The sequence below is a fragment of the Tamandua tetradactyla genome, chromosome 2 (genome assembly GCF_023851605.1).
Source record: "Tamandua tetradactyla isolate mTamTet1 chromosome 2, mTamTet1.pri, whole genome shotgun sequence".
NCBI classification, from domain to species: Eukaryota; Metazoa; Chordata; class Mammalia; order Pilosa; family Myrmecophagidae; genus Tamandua; species Tamandua tetradactyla.
In genome coordinates this window covers 62,895,839-62,912,601 of record NC_135328.1, presented here as the reverse complement: position 1 = coordinate 62,912,601, position 16,763 = coordinate 62,895,839, and the positions used below count along the sequence as shown (strand labels likewise).

The window sequence follows — 16,763 nt, the reverse complement described above, 5'->3', positions numbered from 1 at the left end:
GGCTTGATAAGGGTTTAAATCTGAATAACATGTCTTTTAGATAGTTAGTCTGCCGGACTCTTTTACCATCTCAATGCTGGTAACAAGCATCAGCATACTGAGGTTCCACACCACAGTATATTCACTGGGAAATGCTTCCTTCTAGATATACACAGCCTTCCCCTGTTAATTCACAATTCCTGACAAAAGGAAGTCCTCAAGCTCCTTCCCACTGATGGCAGAAGAGACAAAAAACTGTTCAGAGTATTCTCATCCATAAACTCCAATAATCTTCAGAACAACCTGTAAAGTCCCCTCTTGTTACAATAAAACACCTTGCTGACCCTAACACAAGGGCTTTCTAGGTCACCCAAGGACACTCACAGCATAGTGACAATTTTCCTACAGTCCACATAATCCAGTTTCTTTAACGGGCTCTTTCTATAGAGAACACAGTGTGGTACACTTTTTGAGACTGGATTATTTTTTAGGGAAACAACTGAACCAAGTCTTAGAATAGCTAGAAAATAAACGTGAAAAACAAAGAACATTCACTGTTTACCTTGTGATTCTAGGAAGTATTCTGTGTTGAAAGAATTCCAATGTTTTTTGTTTTTGAGGCAAGGAGAATCAAAATCTTGGCTGATCACATGAAGGTGTACATGGCTGGTTAAAAGAAAAAAGTTGACTATTAAGCCCATTATAAATTATGGCTGAATCAAAATCATAAACAGTAGAATTATGGGTATGTAAAGTTCAGATAGTATGTCAATTTAGTTCAATTCATTCACTTAATATGCAATGCTTATTAAGTACCTACTTTGTCCCAAGCACTATTCTAGGTACTGGGAATTTAGCAGTGAGCAACACAGGAAAAGCCCCTGCCATTACAGAAATAATATTCTACTGGGGGAAGACCAACAGAAAATTCAAAGAGTTATCATTGCTAAGGAAAAATAAAACAGAGAAATGGAGGAGAGAGTGTATTTAGGAGTAGCCTCTTTAACATAGTGAGGGTGTTTGGGGAAGACCTCTCCCAGGCAGTAATTCAAGCAGGAAAAGGTCTGGGGGAAGAGTGTTTCAGGGAGTGGGGAAGGCAAGTGCAAAGCCCCTGAGATAAGAAAGAGCTTGATGCAACCAAGGAAGAGAAAGAAAGTAATTTGGCCGGAGTGCAGTGAATAAAGCAGCTAATGGTTAGAAACAAGGCCAGAAGGTGGGCCAGGGCCTGATCATAAAGTGTCTTATAAGCTACCAAGGGATGCACATTTTATTCTGATTCCAATGAGGAGTTACTGGAGAATTTCAGGCAAGGGAGTGCTATGATATCTCAATACACTTTTAAAAGATCACTCTCTTTGCCATGTGGAGAAAGTACTGTGGAATGTAGAGATGAACACAAGGAAACCAATCCCGAGGTTGCTGCTGCAGTGCAGGCCGGAAAAGATCATGGCTTAGAATGAAACTGTAGCAGCTGAGGTGATAAGGAATCCAACTTTGAATATTTTTTTAATAGAACCAACAAAACTTACTACAGATGTGAGCTTGGGGCCTAAAAAACTGGGTGTGCCACTTTACTGAGATGGGGAGCGTTAGGGCAAAAGCCAGTTTGAGGAAGAAAATCAAGAGTTGTTTTGGACTTATTAAGCCAAGCAGAATGTCTTTTTGTGTAGCATTGACTCTTAGAATCATAGTAATGTTTCACACTGCTCCAATAAGTAATCAAAATCAGTCAGTATGAGGGAGGAATCCAAAATGGAATAGAAGTAGGAACAAATAAACCTAACTGTATTAGAGATGAATAACAGAACCATACTGAAGCAACTGCCAGAGAAAATAACTAACCTAGGTTACTCTGCAAGGCAGTATTTTGACTGGATACTGTAAGGCTAAAGACAAAAGGGACTGTACACAAATACTGTCTGTCTAACAGAGATATGGGTCGTCAATTCTGTATTTATTTTTTGCATATTGCTAGAATTGAACAAATAAGTGAATTTATGGTAGTTATTAAGAGCCAGGTTTCTCACTGTTAGAGAAAAAAAGTTACAAAAAGGAAAGGTGGAAACTAGAATGAACCTTGTGGTTTTGGGTCAGAATCAGAACAATCAGTATGATCTTAGATATGCATTGAATCAGAAGAATCAGTATGATCTTAGATAAATATATATATACACACACACACACATACAGACTGATAAACACAGAAATGAATAAAGATATGTGTGTCTGCCTGGGTTAGTTTCATATGCATATTTTCTAGCTCTGTCTGGTGAAAGTGCCTAGGAACAATGACACTATGGAATCAACCACTTTTCTCATCACAGAAACCTAGTCCTAGGTCTCGTTTTATAAATCCCACTCTTTGATAAAAGGAATGAGGGCTCCATAAAGAACTGGTTCATTCCAGGGCTGGGTCAAGAAAAATACAAGATGAGTCTGGAACACAACATGGGGCCAGAAAATAAGGAAGTGCTCAAAAATGTTGGGGGCACGTCAAAGGGACACAGGAGTCACCCTGAGGGAGTTTCAAGTGGCCAAAGCTATAATGAAAAATAAATAATAATAGTAATGAATTATAACCTATAGAACAAAATAAATATCTAGGAATCCACACTGACAAATGGAAAATTGCATAAATAATGAGGGAGAAGGGACACCTCTTCCATGCAGAATAATTCTGATTGATAATTAGAAGGAATGAGGGAAATACAAAAATCACCAGTAGGCAAACACCACAGTAATAACTGTTACAGACAAGAGCCACTGAATGATCTTAAAATCATTGAAAGTTTAAAGAGAATCAGAGTAGTGGCATATTCTCAAAATAACTCCCCCAGGATATTGACCGATTACAAAGGGAAAAACAATGACTCTGAATGGGGAACCTGGCAGACGCCACCTTAACAAGTGATCACCAGCAATACACCATCCCAATATCATGCACCCCTAATATGACACACTGAGGACATATCACTTCTTTTTGTGGGATTTTTGGCAGGAAAAAAAAATACATAACCACAATATAATCATGAAAACCCATCAAAAAAACTCAAATTAGGAGACTTCCTATAAAACAACCAGCTAGTATTCATCAAAAAGTGTCAAGGTCATGATAACCAGGAAAGGAGGAACTTTCACAGATGGGGGAAATTAAGGAGACACAATAAATAAATGCAATGTGGGATCCTGGATTGGATCCTAGAGCTGAAAAAGGGCATTAGAGGAAAATGTGGCGCAACCTGAATAAGGTCTACAGTTTAGTTAGTGATGTGCTATAGAAGATCAAGATCTGATTCATACTTTTCTCTCTTTTCTATATTTTCTAAATTGAAAACATTACTTTTGCAATAGAAAAACTAACTTATTACCTTTTCCTTTCTATAAGGTCTATTATTTAAAATTACATCATAAAGAGTGATCACAAAAGGGACTGGTATGTAAGTGACAACTTTACTTATTGCACATTTTGCATCCCACCTTTCTATAAGGTCTATTATTTAAAATTACATCATAAAGAGTGATCACAAAAGGGACTGGTATGTAAGTGACAACTTTACTTATTGCACATTTTGCATCCCACCTACACCTGCCACAGATCTTGCTTTCAACTTTCTTAGCACAACTGCCTTCATTATATGAAAAAGATAGACACCATGATTACTATGTGAAAAGGGCTCAGTGGGTCAAGGGCTATGTTAGTCATGAGCTCTGCTGTATTAGGGAAATAGGATCAGGGGTGATTTTCCCTCCTAAAATTTTGAATAAAGTTTTAACAGATTTTTTTTAAATAAGGTACAACATAACTCTCACCCAGCAATTCCACTCCTAGGTATTTACCCAAATGGGAAAAAAAGAAAAAAAAGTACGCCCGTGATAATACAACATTCATAAATCTCAAAATTATTGCAGAGAACAGACACAGAGTATACACTGTATGGTTCCATTTGTATGGTGTCCTACAACAGACAACACTAATTTATGCTGAAAGAAATCAGAACAGTACTTTGGGGCTGAGGGGAGAACTGACTGGAAAAGGGCACAAGGGAATTTTGGGGATGAGATAATGGAACTGTACTGTATCTTGATCAGAGTGATAATTACATAGCCTTATACATATGCCAAAACTGATCAAACTATACCTGTTATATATTTTATTGGATGTAGGTTATACCTCAATTTAAAAGAAAGTATTGAGGAGGAAAAACAATGAGGCAAAAAGGTCCCACTTGTTTAAAGCAGCCAATAGTCTAAGTCATAATACCCACCTAAATAAAATATGATTGTGTTGGGCGGTTACAGAAATAAATAACCATGATGAAAATCTGAAATCCAATTAGCCTAATTATCTTGTTGGTGCTTGGTTCAAAGAACAGGAGAGATCTGCCTTGCTTGCATTTCTTATAAGCAGAAATGGAAACTCAAGGCTTGCAGGTAAGTCAGGCAGAGAGGTGGAAACTTTGGCCCACCTGCCTTGAAAGCATCCTGCCTTACTCCCCTGAGCCTCGGTGCTATCAGCACACCTAGCAGGCCTTGGCTGAATCCATCTGTCCACCTTGAGAGAACCAGGAGGCACCAGTAACACGTACAAGGCTTACCTCATGCTGGGGATGGCGTGGTAGCCCAATCGGAAACGGAGTTTGCTGGACCCAGCAAAATCTGCAATCACCTTTTCCCCCACAGTGTGCATGTGTTTGAGGAGTTCAAGGTGTTCCTGGGTTATAACCTTCAGACTGGAAATGGAGGTCCACGGTAAGACCAGCCAGTGGTGACGGGCCTTAGGATATTTATCCTTTATCACCACAACCTGCTCATCTTTGTAAACCTAGCAGAGGAGCACAAATGAAGGAAACTGACATCTACCAAGCATCTTCAACGTACCAGGTGTTGTTATATTCATGAATTCACTTAATCCCCACCATAATTTTGTGCAAAAGGCTTTACTACAACAATTTTTACAAATGGGAGTACTGAAACTAAGTCTAAGTGTCTTGAGCAAACTCATATAGTTACTCAGTGGAAATATAGACTCAAAACCAGATTTAGTTTACTCCAGAGTCAGCCACCATACTATACAGAATAAACAGAAGACGCAGAATAAAAAATAATTCCCATGGCTATAATGTACAATCTCTGCACATGTAAATTCAAATGTACCCTTCTCCACTCGTGATAGACCATGTGATGCATGCACATATTCCAAGAAGCCCTGTCAGACCTCTCTTGTCAACCTAACTCAAAAAATTGTCTTCCAGCATGATGTCAGACTATTAATCCCAGGGAAGCCCAGCAGCTACAGTAACTGAACATTATCTGAAGCTGCCTTGAAAGAAGACCACACTAATGTTAACACAACTTCCTTCAGTAGTACACAGAAGTTGTGGAGTGGCAAAGCAGAAAAGACATTCACCTGAAGGACTTCTCTCCAAAAGTTCCAGTTGCTATCTTATTGTGAAAAGTCACTGATTCCCACAAAACACATGTCATTTAGAAAGACTGATCTCCTTTGATCTCACTTGCAGTGTAAATGTGACCTTTTATGGAGTGGTCATTTAGAACGTGAAACATATCAATCGCAAATTTTATTCTCACCTGCATTTTGGGATCTTGCATAGAAACTTTCAAACCTTGACTCCAGTGACCTAATGATTCCTAAAAAATGAAAAGAACAATGTAAATTACAAATGCCAATAGGTAAATCTGGCAGTAATTAATATGTAGGGTGTGACAGCAAAGTTCAAAAAATCTTGGAAATAAGGTTAGTTTTTGAGATTTAAACTAGATCTTTTGTTTCAAGAGACTGCTTTTTAGGATCAAAAGCCCTCCCATTTATCTTCCTCTATTCACAGTTGGGTGTCTCAATGGAGGCTGGAAATGCCACAGATGTGGACTCTTCTTTGCCTGTAATATTCCAACTACAATCTGACCAAGTTTCCACTTTGACATCAGAATGTGAATTACATGATCTGTGAAATGTTCCAATGTTAACCTTCTATAGATATACAAATGTATGGCTCATTTTTAATGGTTCATTATTAAGCCCACTGTCATTATCACTCTACCTTCCAGCAGCTTACCTCAGGAATTCAAGAGAAAAATAGAGACACATTCACCTGAATGATTTTCATTCCACAAACATGTGCCTCTTTCATCATAGTTAATAACCCTCATTAGATTAATAATGCCTTACTCGTGTGTGGGCTTTTACAATATAAAACATTTAAACACTCATTATATCTCATTTAACCTCCACATCATCTATCAATCATCCTACCCTCACCTTTTTGGTAGATACATCTTTCCCCTTCTTTGGGGGCACTGAGCATTGGCTAGAGTTGTCCACAGGTTCCAGCCCTGTCTCTAACACAGCTTCCTGGGCTACATCTTTTTCTGTAGAATCACTGTTGTCTGACCTCTTTCTCTTCCTGTGTATTTTCAGGCCAGGGCTCTTAGTCTCTTCCTCAAACTCTATAATATATGGATAAAGTTCATTCACCATGTGGAGAACCTGGCCAGGCTGCAACTTCACTTCTTGGTCCTTCCCAATTACGACTGAGTCAATGCTGGTAGGATTGACCCCTACCTAAGGAATAAAGAATCAGAAGTTAATTATAATAATAACAGGAACACCATTAATAATACACCTGCTACTATGTTAACCATTTACTATGTGCCAGGTACCATGCCAAATATTCACATATATTACTCTTTCAATATTCATAACCAATTCTGAAAAGGAAGTTTTATTATCCCTATGTTATATATGCAGTAAGGAGTCTGAGACTCAAAGAAGTCAAGTCAGTTGCCCAAGTGCACACAGAGACTAAGTGGCAGAAAGAGAAGCAAATCCAAGCCTGCTTCCAAAGCCTGAGGCCTGAGTTCTTAACTCCTACACTAAACCAAAAATTCATACTACACATTGGTGTAGAGAAAGAAACAGCATCCTTCTAAACCTTAACACTATACTGTTGTTCCATATTAGAATAAATCAGGGCAAAGGGAACCATTCATCGACAAGTTATCAGAACTAATCAGAAGCAGAAAAGGAGCATGGCAAATGCTCCTGCTTTAGGAAAATAGACCCACCTCTCATTTATGAACAGGGTCTGTTTCCAAAAGTTCATTTTCAATTTGGTATGAAAGTTTAGAATACATTTTTCCCCACAAAAATAATTTATAAATCAGTTATAATATTCAGTTGGTCCACAGACCATGCAATCCTTTCTCTATGTGCCAGCACTGTCAGAGTTCAAGTTTGTCAGGAGACTCCTTCAAAAGACAAGAGACACTTTTCTGCACAGGACAGAGAAGCCTTCATTGGCTGGCAAAGACACTCCAAATTCACAGCATAATAAAATCATCAAGAATAAAATAGAAATCCAAGTTAAACATACCTGCTTTACCTTGACATATCCCTTATTACACTCTGCTTTCAACTGTACTGAAAGAGATTGAAAAAAGTTAAATTCAAATGCCATGAAGATCTGGATACTTGCTCCTGTTCTCTCTAGGACAAGGAAGCCTCACTCAGGTAGGCAAATTGGCAGACGCCTTCCCAAAGGCCTCTGAGCAACTGCCCATTACATAAATGGCTAGGGCTCCAAATCCCATCAATTTCTGAGGGCTTCAAATCGTTCAAACCCTGGATCATTCAATATCACAGCTCTGCATTCAGGGAAAGGGACCCACTTCTCTCACAAGCTCTTGGATCAGGATTAAATCAGACTTCCACAATTATGTAAAACTATCAGATGTCTTCAACAAAGAAAGGGGTAAAATATATGTTCCTGGAAAACAGAAGCTTAGCCTGGCTTGGATACAGGAAGTGGAAGGAACATTCTGGAAAGAGGACAGCAGGGACAGAACAGTCTGAGCATCTGTGGGAAGAAGATTAAACACTCATGTTCAGAACAAAGTATCTGTGGTAAGGCCAGGACAAAGAAGAGGCACCACAGCACTCACCAGGGAGGACAGAGATGCCCATTCAGCTGCTGGGGGGTAGGAGTGCGGCTGCAGAGAGAGACAGCATCTGCTTCTGTTTCTTGGGCTTAGCCAGCTCAAGTATAGTTTTGTTTCCATTTAGATTAACTCATGAAGGAAAGACCATAGTTGATGCCACAATTTCCAGCTCTCAAAGTCTAGAATCCTTGGGAAAAACTGCTGGGGGGGGAGGGGCAGAAGTCACACTGTAGGTAGGAGGCCTGGTAGCACTGAATATGTATAATTAATTATTGGAGTTTACAGGAGAAAGCAAGGTACACGGTAAGACTTTTTCCTGAGAGAAAGGACTTTAACTTCATTAACCCCCAAGAGACATTTCAAGAGCTGGATGCCATGGTCTTACAAAGATACCACCCTATGTGTGAGAAAATATGTAAGGGATGGCACCACTTCATCACTTCTCAGATACGGTTTCAGCCTGGAGACTTCAGGATTCATTTGTCATGCTGACCAGTGGGGAATCTCCTGAGGCAAAGCAGGGCGCAGGACTTAGTTCCACCATCCCATGGAATATGGATGGTATCTGCCTGGCCCCCACTCTCATCCCACCCTGCCTTGAATGTTACCCCACTGGACGGGCAGAATCAGGAATGAATGAGGTCCAAATTTTGGCCAAAAGATCTCAGTCTCTGAATACTATTTATAGCAGACAATAAGTTTTTCGATCAATAGCACCCAGGAAGCGTGTCTTTTCTGTTATACCGACCCTAAGGAAACAAATATGATAGTCTGTATATTCTTATCATCACTTACCTTGCTGTCGAGAACATTTCTTATCAGTGATCTTGGTCTCTGGGCCACGCCCAATCACAACTGCTTCCAAATGCGGGAGTTTGATTCGCTGGTGGCAGTTGTCCTGTCTCACCAACCAGCATACCCGCATCATCACCCTGAGAGACAAAAGAGAAGAGCAAGAGAATCATCGGAAGAACAGCTGCACTAGCATAACAAGTCCTCCAGGGTCTTACCCCAGCACTACCACACATGCCATTTACCAGGGGTTCATCTTGAAGCAAGCAACTTCACCTCCTTAGTTTCAATTTCCTCACCTGTAAAACATGATGATGATGACAGGACTCATAAAATTGTTGTGAAGATTAAGTGAGATAATGTGGGTATTTACCTCTTTGTCCAAATTACGCTAAGCAATCAAATATTTGTTATATTTATTGATACACTCTGTGTGCTGGATATTGGGCTATATTCTGAGGATCAAAGGATGAATAAAACATTGTTCCTGTCGTTTTCAGGGCTCAGCATGCAAGCAGGACAGACATACTCACTACATTATAATGTGATGAGTGTTGCAAGAAGGGAGTAACTTAATACCGCATTAGCCCAGTGAAACGAATGACGACTCTTGTGAGGAACATCAAAAAAGGCTTCACAAGGAGGCAATGTTTATCTGGATTTTAAAGGATAAGAGGAAGTTTGCATGCCAGAGAACTAAAGGCATAATAACACAGGATGTTCTTTTGTTTATAAGGCGTCTTGACGTGCATTAGAAAAAGGTTTCCTCTCCTTAAATGTCATAATATACTGATGTACATTTTACTGCCATTTGCCTAACTACACTAAATCCATGATTTCTAAAGTGTGAATATTGCCTTTGTACAATACACAACCTGCACATCAACAGCGGAAATGCTGATGTTCTGGAAGCTTGGAACAGCACCTGCACAAAGAAGCCATGGCACAACTGCTATGGACACAAAGCTTGTGCAGAACACATGATAAATGCTGCTATGACTGCAGGCTACATTTCTCAGACAGGCAGTGTTAGACGCCTAAGCATTGATAAGGTCTAGAATCTAGGGAGGCATCCCAAAGATTCAGGGGTTGGGGGAGAAGGATATGAGACAGGCTTACAGAAGCAAGAAATTGGCATGTGTGAGATCTCATCTATCATGTTGAGAAGCTCAGATATGCTGTAACAGAGAAACAAGAGAAGTATGACTCGTATATATTGTAATGGAGAAACAAGAAATATAACATAGGGAAATAGGAAGACTAAGTGTGATTTTTGGAAAAACAATCTTTATGGCCATGTAGGATATCAATAGAAGATAAATAAGGCCTTTAAAAAGGCAGAAGCAAAAGGGATGGAGAAAAAGAGTCAGGAGAAACTATGAACACAGACTGAATTACTGACTACATCTAGGGAATGACAAAGGAGCAAAGGGACATACCAAGATTTCTAATTTGGAAGATACCCATTAACCAAAATTAGTAATGCACAAGAGACATAGTTTGAGGATAGTGGGGTAGGAGAAAAAGGAACAATTTCCGATTGAAACAGCATCAGTTTAAATTACCTGTGGAGATCCAAGGGATATGTGGGTATGACGCTCCTAGGAGAGAGGAAGAAGACTGAATGTATATATCAGGGAGGCATCAACATGTCATAGGAGCTGAGGCAAAGAGAGATGATATCACCTAGGGAATTATGGGCAGGGACAGGTCTGGGATGCCTCCCTAGATTCCAGAACTTATCTGTGGTAAAGCCTCTAACACTGCCTCTCTGGGAAATGTAGCCTACAGTCACAGCAGCACTTATCATGCCCTCTGTACACGCTTTATGTCACTAAGCAGAAGAGAAAACAGTTTTTTAAAAATCATGGCTTCATTACTATCAGCAAAAACAAGATAATGTAAAGCAGAGTGAGCATATGATTGCTGGGAAGATACAAATTCATAGGACTTGGATTAGTCAGGAAAGGCTTCTAGAAAATGACCAGTTAGAGAGGGCCAGGAGTCAAGGGGACTAATAAGGAAGAAAAGAAGTGGGAGGGGGCATTCTGTTTTAAAAAGCACAAGTGATGACACAGATTCAGCAATAACAAGCCACGGGTCAGGGGTGGAAAGCAGACCTGAGTTGGTTGAAACTGAGAAGCAACCCCAAAGAGTCACAAAAAAGGGCAGAGGTGTTATAACAACAATAGGCTGAAAAGTTTGGATTAACATAATCAGTAGGAGAGAACTGCCAGGTTTTGACCTGTACAACAAGGTGAAACAACAGAATTCACAGAATATTTTGCTAACAACTATGTACAGGCAGACTAGAATGGAGAAATCTAGCCACAGAGTTTAGTCTGGATGCCATTAATAAAATGGGCTCAGAGTGTAGTCCAAAAGGCAGTTCAGCAGGTCTTTGTGGAATTGATGCAAAGAGCAAGAAGGGTCAACTGGAAATCTAAAATCATAAATCCAGAGTCTCAGATGATAATGGTGCTACAAGCAGTTCCCAATTTGCTTTTAAGTGCTATGTGTTCAGAGGGGTATCTGTTTGCACTTGCTGGGAACTAAAGAATAAGGAGGTAATGGACTGACAAGTGAAGCATGTCTTCATTAAGCATTGGCAAATAAGTCATGCTGTGAACACTCATGCTGACAATAACAGAAGCCAGAAGAGAAGACTGTTTTTGTGCAAGGATAGGAAGGAATCTGATGGGTGGGTGAGAGCACGGTTGGCTGATGTAGGATAATAGGAATGAGCCCTCGTGACTTCTACAAATACATACTTTATTCTCCCACCTCCAAAGTTCTGAAGTTATGACATTCGTATTTACTACCTCTTACGAAGGTGAAGTAGCTAACACACAATGCTATGTGACGTTTTAAACATCTTGGCCTTTTCAGCTGCCAGTTCCAGCTCCCAGGAATGAAGCTTTTTAGGCTATGGGGAGTAAAGAAAGATGGGTGTTTCTGAATCTTCAGTATAGTCCCCACCAGTAAAACTCTAAAAACTGCAAGCTCTATGGGAACTTAATCACTACATCCCCACACTTAGCACAGAGCAAGCAATGCAAAAAGTATTTGTTAGTAAGTGATCAAATGATAACCCTATGCAGGTTCTTTCATTCTCTCTTTTGTCTTCTCTTTTCCTTCTCCTCTTCTTATGATGTGGTACTCTGCTCCTCTCTTTGGACTATCCCATAAATCCTCACATCTATGTAGATGAATCTCAGTTCTCTATTTACCAGGCCCATGCTTCTTCCTCTCATTCCAGGTTGTGGGAGTTGATGAGAGAGAAATTCTGATTATTTCTTAAGGAACCAAAATGATCTGACAAGCCAAAAGAACAAGGCCAACAATTTGATACTGTGGAGCAGTACTGTCCAATAAAACTTTCTGCAATAATGGAATATTCTATACATGTACTTTCCAATAAGGTGGCCACATGTAGCCACACCTGAAATGTAGCTAGTGTGACAAAAGAACAGATTATTTTTTTAAATTTAATTTAAACTTAACTTAAAGCAGCCACATATGGCTTAAAGTTGAGAGCCTCCATACTGTAACCCCACAGACATTACTTATTTCACCTCCTGCTATTTTTCACAGAACTAGCCCCATTCATATCCATCCCTCTCTCCTCCCTTCCCCCAGACACTCCTACATGCATTACACCTTTCAGGTATAATATAACATAACTATACTAAATCATATCTTCCAAATGAGCCATTCTTAATATGGCTTCCTGGTATTGGTTTATATCCTTTCCGCCCTCCTAGAAATCCAAATAGTACTCAACCTTCAAGCCCCACCTTCTCCTGAGGCTTTCACTGAGCTATCTTCCCTTCTACACTTTTGTTATTGGACATGGTAGGACTGCATTCCTGGTTCTCTAAATGTGTAATGTGGATATGATTCTACTCTCCAAATGAGATTATAAGCTCTTGGTAAGAAGACTATATCATTGCCCACCCATTCAGGAAACACAAGAAAAGGTCACCAGAGATCACTGCACTGGGCTAGGACTGGCCTTGTAGTCCTGCATGTCCTGGTGTTCAGCATATCTTTATTAAATGCATACTATGTGCTAAGTACTGTGCCAAGTGTCTTTACATCATCTCATTTAATCTAATAAAAAATCTCATTATAAGGAAGAGAAATTTAAGACTTAGAGAAGATAAATACTGTGGTCAAGTCACATAGTCAATGTCTAGCACAGCTTGGATTTGAATTAATTCCAAAGAATGGGTTCCTTACCACCGTACCATACTATCTTTTGGTTTCACTTATTTGATAATTTGATCAAGATTACTGCATGCCTACTATTGTTTTGTACCATTCTAAGGCTTACACAGAGAAAGCATGGGTTCTGGCCTTCAAAAGGCAGAGTTTTGTGAAGGAGAGAGAGATAGAAACAATCATAATAAATGTTATAAGTGCATTTATTGGTCTGTGCTTGGGAGCACAAAGCTGTAGTACCCAACCCAGGGAGGTATCAAGAAAGCTTTTGCATAGGTGGTGGACCTAAATTAGCTGAACATGTTGTCCAGAAAGCAAAGAAATAAGGAGTGCTTGATAAAGTTTCAAAAGCAGCAAAGGGATCCAATAATAAATATAAAATGTCCATCTGGTTTGATAATCGGTCACTACTGACCTTAAGGTACAATTTCAGGGGAATGATGGGTTTGAAAGCTAAACTGCAGAAGTGAATGAGAGATGAGGATATGGAGACAAAATAATCTTTAAAAGAGTCTAGATGAGAAGAAGAGAATTATTCCTTGATAGCTAAAAGAAGATAAATGACTGTACCAGTTTGAAACTGCTGTGTATAACAGAAATGCTATGCTCTTTAATCCTGATTTAATATTGCTAGGTGGGATTTTTTTCATTAAGTTGCTTCCCAGGAGATGCGACCCACCCAATTGTGGGTGGGACCTTTTGCTCAGCTGGATTCCATGGAGATGTATCTTCATCCATTCAAGGTGGAGTTGCTTACTGGAGTCTTTTAAAAGTGAACCATTTTGGAAAAAGCTTCAGGGTTGACACAGTGAGAGATGTTTGGAGATGCAGAAGCAAAACACTCCCAGGAAGCCATTTTGAAATGAGAAGCCACAAAAGAAAGCTAGCAGATGTGGCCATGAGCCTTTCCAACTGACAGAGAAACCCGAACATCATCAACCCTTCCTTGAGTCAAAGCGTATTTATGTGGACGCCTTAGTTTGGACATTTTTATGGCCTTAGAAAATTGTGACTTAATAAATTCCCTTTATTACGAAAGCCAACCCATTTCTGGTATATTGTGTTCTAGCAGCTTTAACAAACAAAACAATGACCAAAGACTTTTTCTTTCTTTTTTTTCTCTCTCTTTGAGGTGAGGATAGGAAGAGATCTAAAAAAGCCTGATTTCTTTGTTTATGTTTGACTGGGGTAAAGACAGTAAGGGAGAGAAAAACAAATGAAAACAAGATCTCACAGGTAAAGGTAAAAGAAAAGTCAGAAGCAAAGATAAAGGGATTTTCTTTTATCAAAAGAATCCACTCAAACGCCTGATACTGTATCAAACAGTAGGGACACCCACATCAAAAGGCCAAGCCCTTGATCTTTACGCTTACTCTTGAGAAGCTTATGTATATAGCAGAGAAGCCTAGCCTACCTATAGGTATACTTCAGAGTTACTTACAGAGGACCTCTTTTGTTGCTCAGATGAGGCCTCTCTCTCTCTAAGGCCAACTCTGCAAGTGAAATCATTGTCCTTCCCCCTCCATGGGATATGACATCCAGGGTGAAAGTCTCCTTAGCAGCATGGGATATGGCTCCCAGAGATAAGCCTGGCTCAGGCACTATGGGATCAACAATCCCATCCTGACCAAAAGGTTGAAAAGAAGCATAATAAATAAGGTGTCAGTGGCTGAGAGAGTTCAAATAGAATCGAGAGGCTACTCTTGGAGGTCACTCTTAGGCAAACTTTAGTTAAACATTGCTACCTATTATAACTTGACAAACCACAACCACAACCACTCCTGCCAATCTGAATACCTAAGGCATTATATAAGATTTTACAAAGGTTCCATCCAAGAGGGTAACTTTCCAGAAAACCACAAATTCCAGATGGGTCCCTGGACCAGGTAAGTCCTGAAATGCAGAGGGTCCAGCCTCTCAAGGACACCAATCAGGTCCATTTCTTTATCCCATATTATCAACAGCCCCTTTCAACATGAAAAAGTTAGAATAGGCATAGCCAAAATACTCCTAAAGAGTGGGAGAAAGATCAAAGGTGATGGTGGAATTATACAGAGAAGGTAGAGTTTAAGAAATGAGTATGATTTCTGAATTGTTATATTGATATTTCTTTTCGTCTCCAGTATCTTAGAGCAGCTAGAAGTAAAAACCTAAAATTGTGGAATTGGAACCCATACCAAAATCTGAAATCCGTTCTACAATTAATTGTTGTGATACACTTTGAAAGTTATTGCTTTTGTGTATGTATGTTATTTTTCATTAAAAAAATGATTGTTATGATAAAAAATAATAAAAAAGAGTTCACTCATTCTTGAAGACTAACAGTAATGTAACGATGGCTACAAAAACAGATGACTTTGTAAGAAGGGAAGGGAGAAGCGGGAATTTGAAAGTGATACCAATCAAAAGCAGTGGATTCTCTACCCAATGTGCACAACAGCCAATTTATGACACTAGGGTTTCAAAGAGAGAAAGAGTTTAATGGTAAGTGTGACACAGGAGAGTAAATGACCTATCCACCCAAAAAATCTATTTCCTGGAGTCTAAGGAGTTCAGGGTTTTTATGAATCCAAACAAGTGAGGGATGGAGTTGTTAATATTATAAAATAGTAAGTACACACAGGGCCAATATTAGGCTAGAATAACCATTATAATAGTAACTGTAAATAAAGGTGAGACTAGTTGAGTTTCAGTAATCTCAGGTATTAATGGCTACCTATTCCACAATACAGATAAACAAACATGCACGTAATGATTCGGTAATAGTAATCATTTGTTAATTCTTAATTTCTGTTACAAAAGAAAAATATGATGACCTCAATTTTCTCCCCAATCCAGTTAAAGTAACAACAGAGTGAAATGCTTGGAGCTTAATGCACAACTGAAGACAAAACAACATACACCAATGGTTAACATCAAGGCCTATGAAGTCGGATTGCCTGGATTCAAATCTTAGCTCCACCACCCACTCACTGTGTGAATTGAGGCAAGTTATTTAACTGCTCTTAAGACTTTACTTCCTCAGTTGTAAAAGGACAGTAACTGCTCTAAACCACAGGGTTATCACAAGGGCTAATTAAAATGAAAAAGTATGTAAAGCTTAGTGTCTGGCAAAAAGCATTTAAAACCATTATAATTCTTATTAATAGTTAAGGTTGGATGAAAGCAGAAGTTAAGGTCCTGTGAAAAAGACCATCAGACAGCACAGACGTTGCAAACTAAGGTGGGAGGACACAAACCCCAATGATCTGCCCTTATGACCAATCACAATTCAAATATATTCCCAAAGTATTCTATAGGACTCCAAATATAAGGCAAACTTCAAGAAGGTTCTAAACCTAGACCACATTAATCCCAAATGGAAACTATATCGCTGCTCTTTTGAAATCTCTATCACTGGAGAAAGACTTGCTTCTTCTGAGCTTCCTGTAATGCCTGTTGAGAACACTTATTTACGATGTGCACTGTCTCCTTTGAAGGCCCTCAAGGTATCAAAACAAGTTCCTTTCAGGGAGTTTCTGGCGGACAACACTTCCTAACAAGCTGAACCACCTCCTTAGGTAGGAAAGGACTCACTCTCTAACTAACCTTTTTGCGACTAAGCTATGTGCAGGTATCCGGAGCACATATGAACAAAGGGCGGAGACCAACGTGACCGCCCCGCTGAAACGGAGCACAAGAGCTCTCCGGAGAGCCAGAGGATGGGGCAACGCTTGCCGAGAAAGAAGCCGTGAGAGCGTTATTCAAGGAACATTACTCGGGGGCAGAGCGGCCCCAGCCTGAGGCCCAATCCTGCAGGTTTCAACAGAAGA

The 16,763-nt window shown here is 39.6% G+C and overlaps 1 protein-coding gene across 9 annotated transcripts in view; it reads right to left on the bottom strand.

The window, feature by feature from the left end:
* The window catches only part of APTX (aprataxin), a 36,225-nt gene that overhangs the window by 420 nt on the left and 19,042 nt on the right, over nt 1-16,763 (bottom strand). For 2 of the 9 annotated variants that reach the window (XM_077147958.1, XM_077147966.1), the window contains exons 2-7: nt 8,731-8,867; nt 7,371-7,417; nt 6,257-6,559; nt 5,569-5,628; nt 4,575-4,801; nt 542-645 (exon numbers count right to left, since the gene is read on the bottom strand). In XM_077147958.1, coding sequence (XP_077004073.1) covers nt 542-645; nt 4,575-4,801; nt 5,569-5,628; nt 6,257-6,559; nt 7,371-7,417; nt 8,731-8,863 — 874 coding nt within the window. In that variant the 5' untranslated portion in view covers nt 8,864-8,867. Of the gene's footprint in view, nt 1-541; nt 646-4,574; nt 4,802-5,568; nt 5,629-6,256; nt 6,560-7,370; nt 7,418-7,938; nt 8,137-8,730; nt 8,868-8,972; nt 9,027-16,763 lie in introns of those variants that run through there. The other 7 variants (XM_077147959.1, XM_077147960.1, XM_077147961.1 and 4 more) reach the window with 7 other exon arrangements.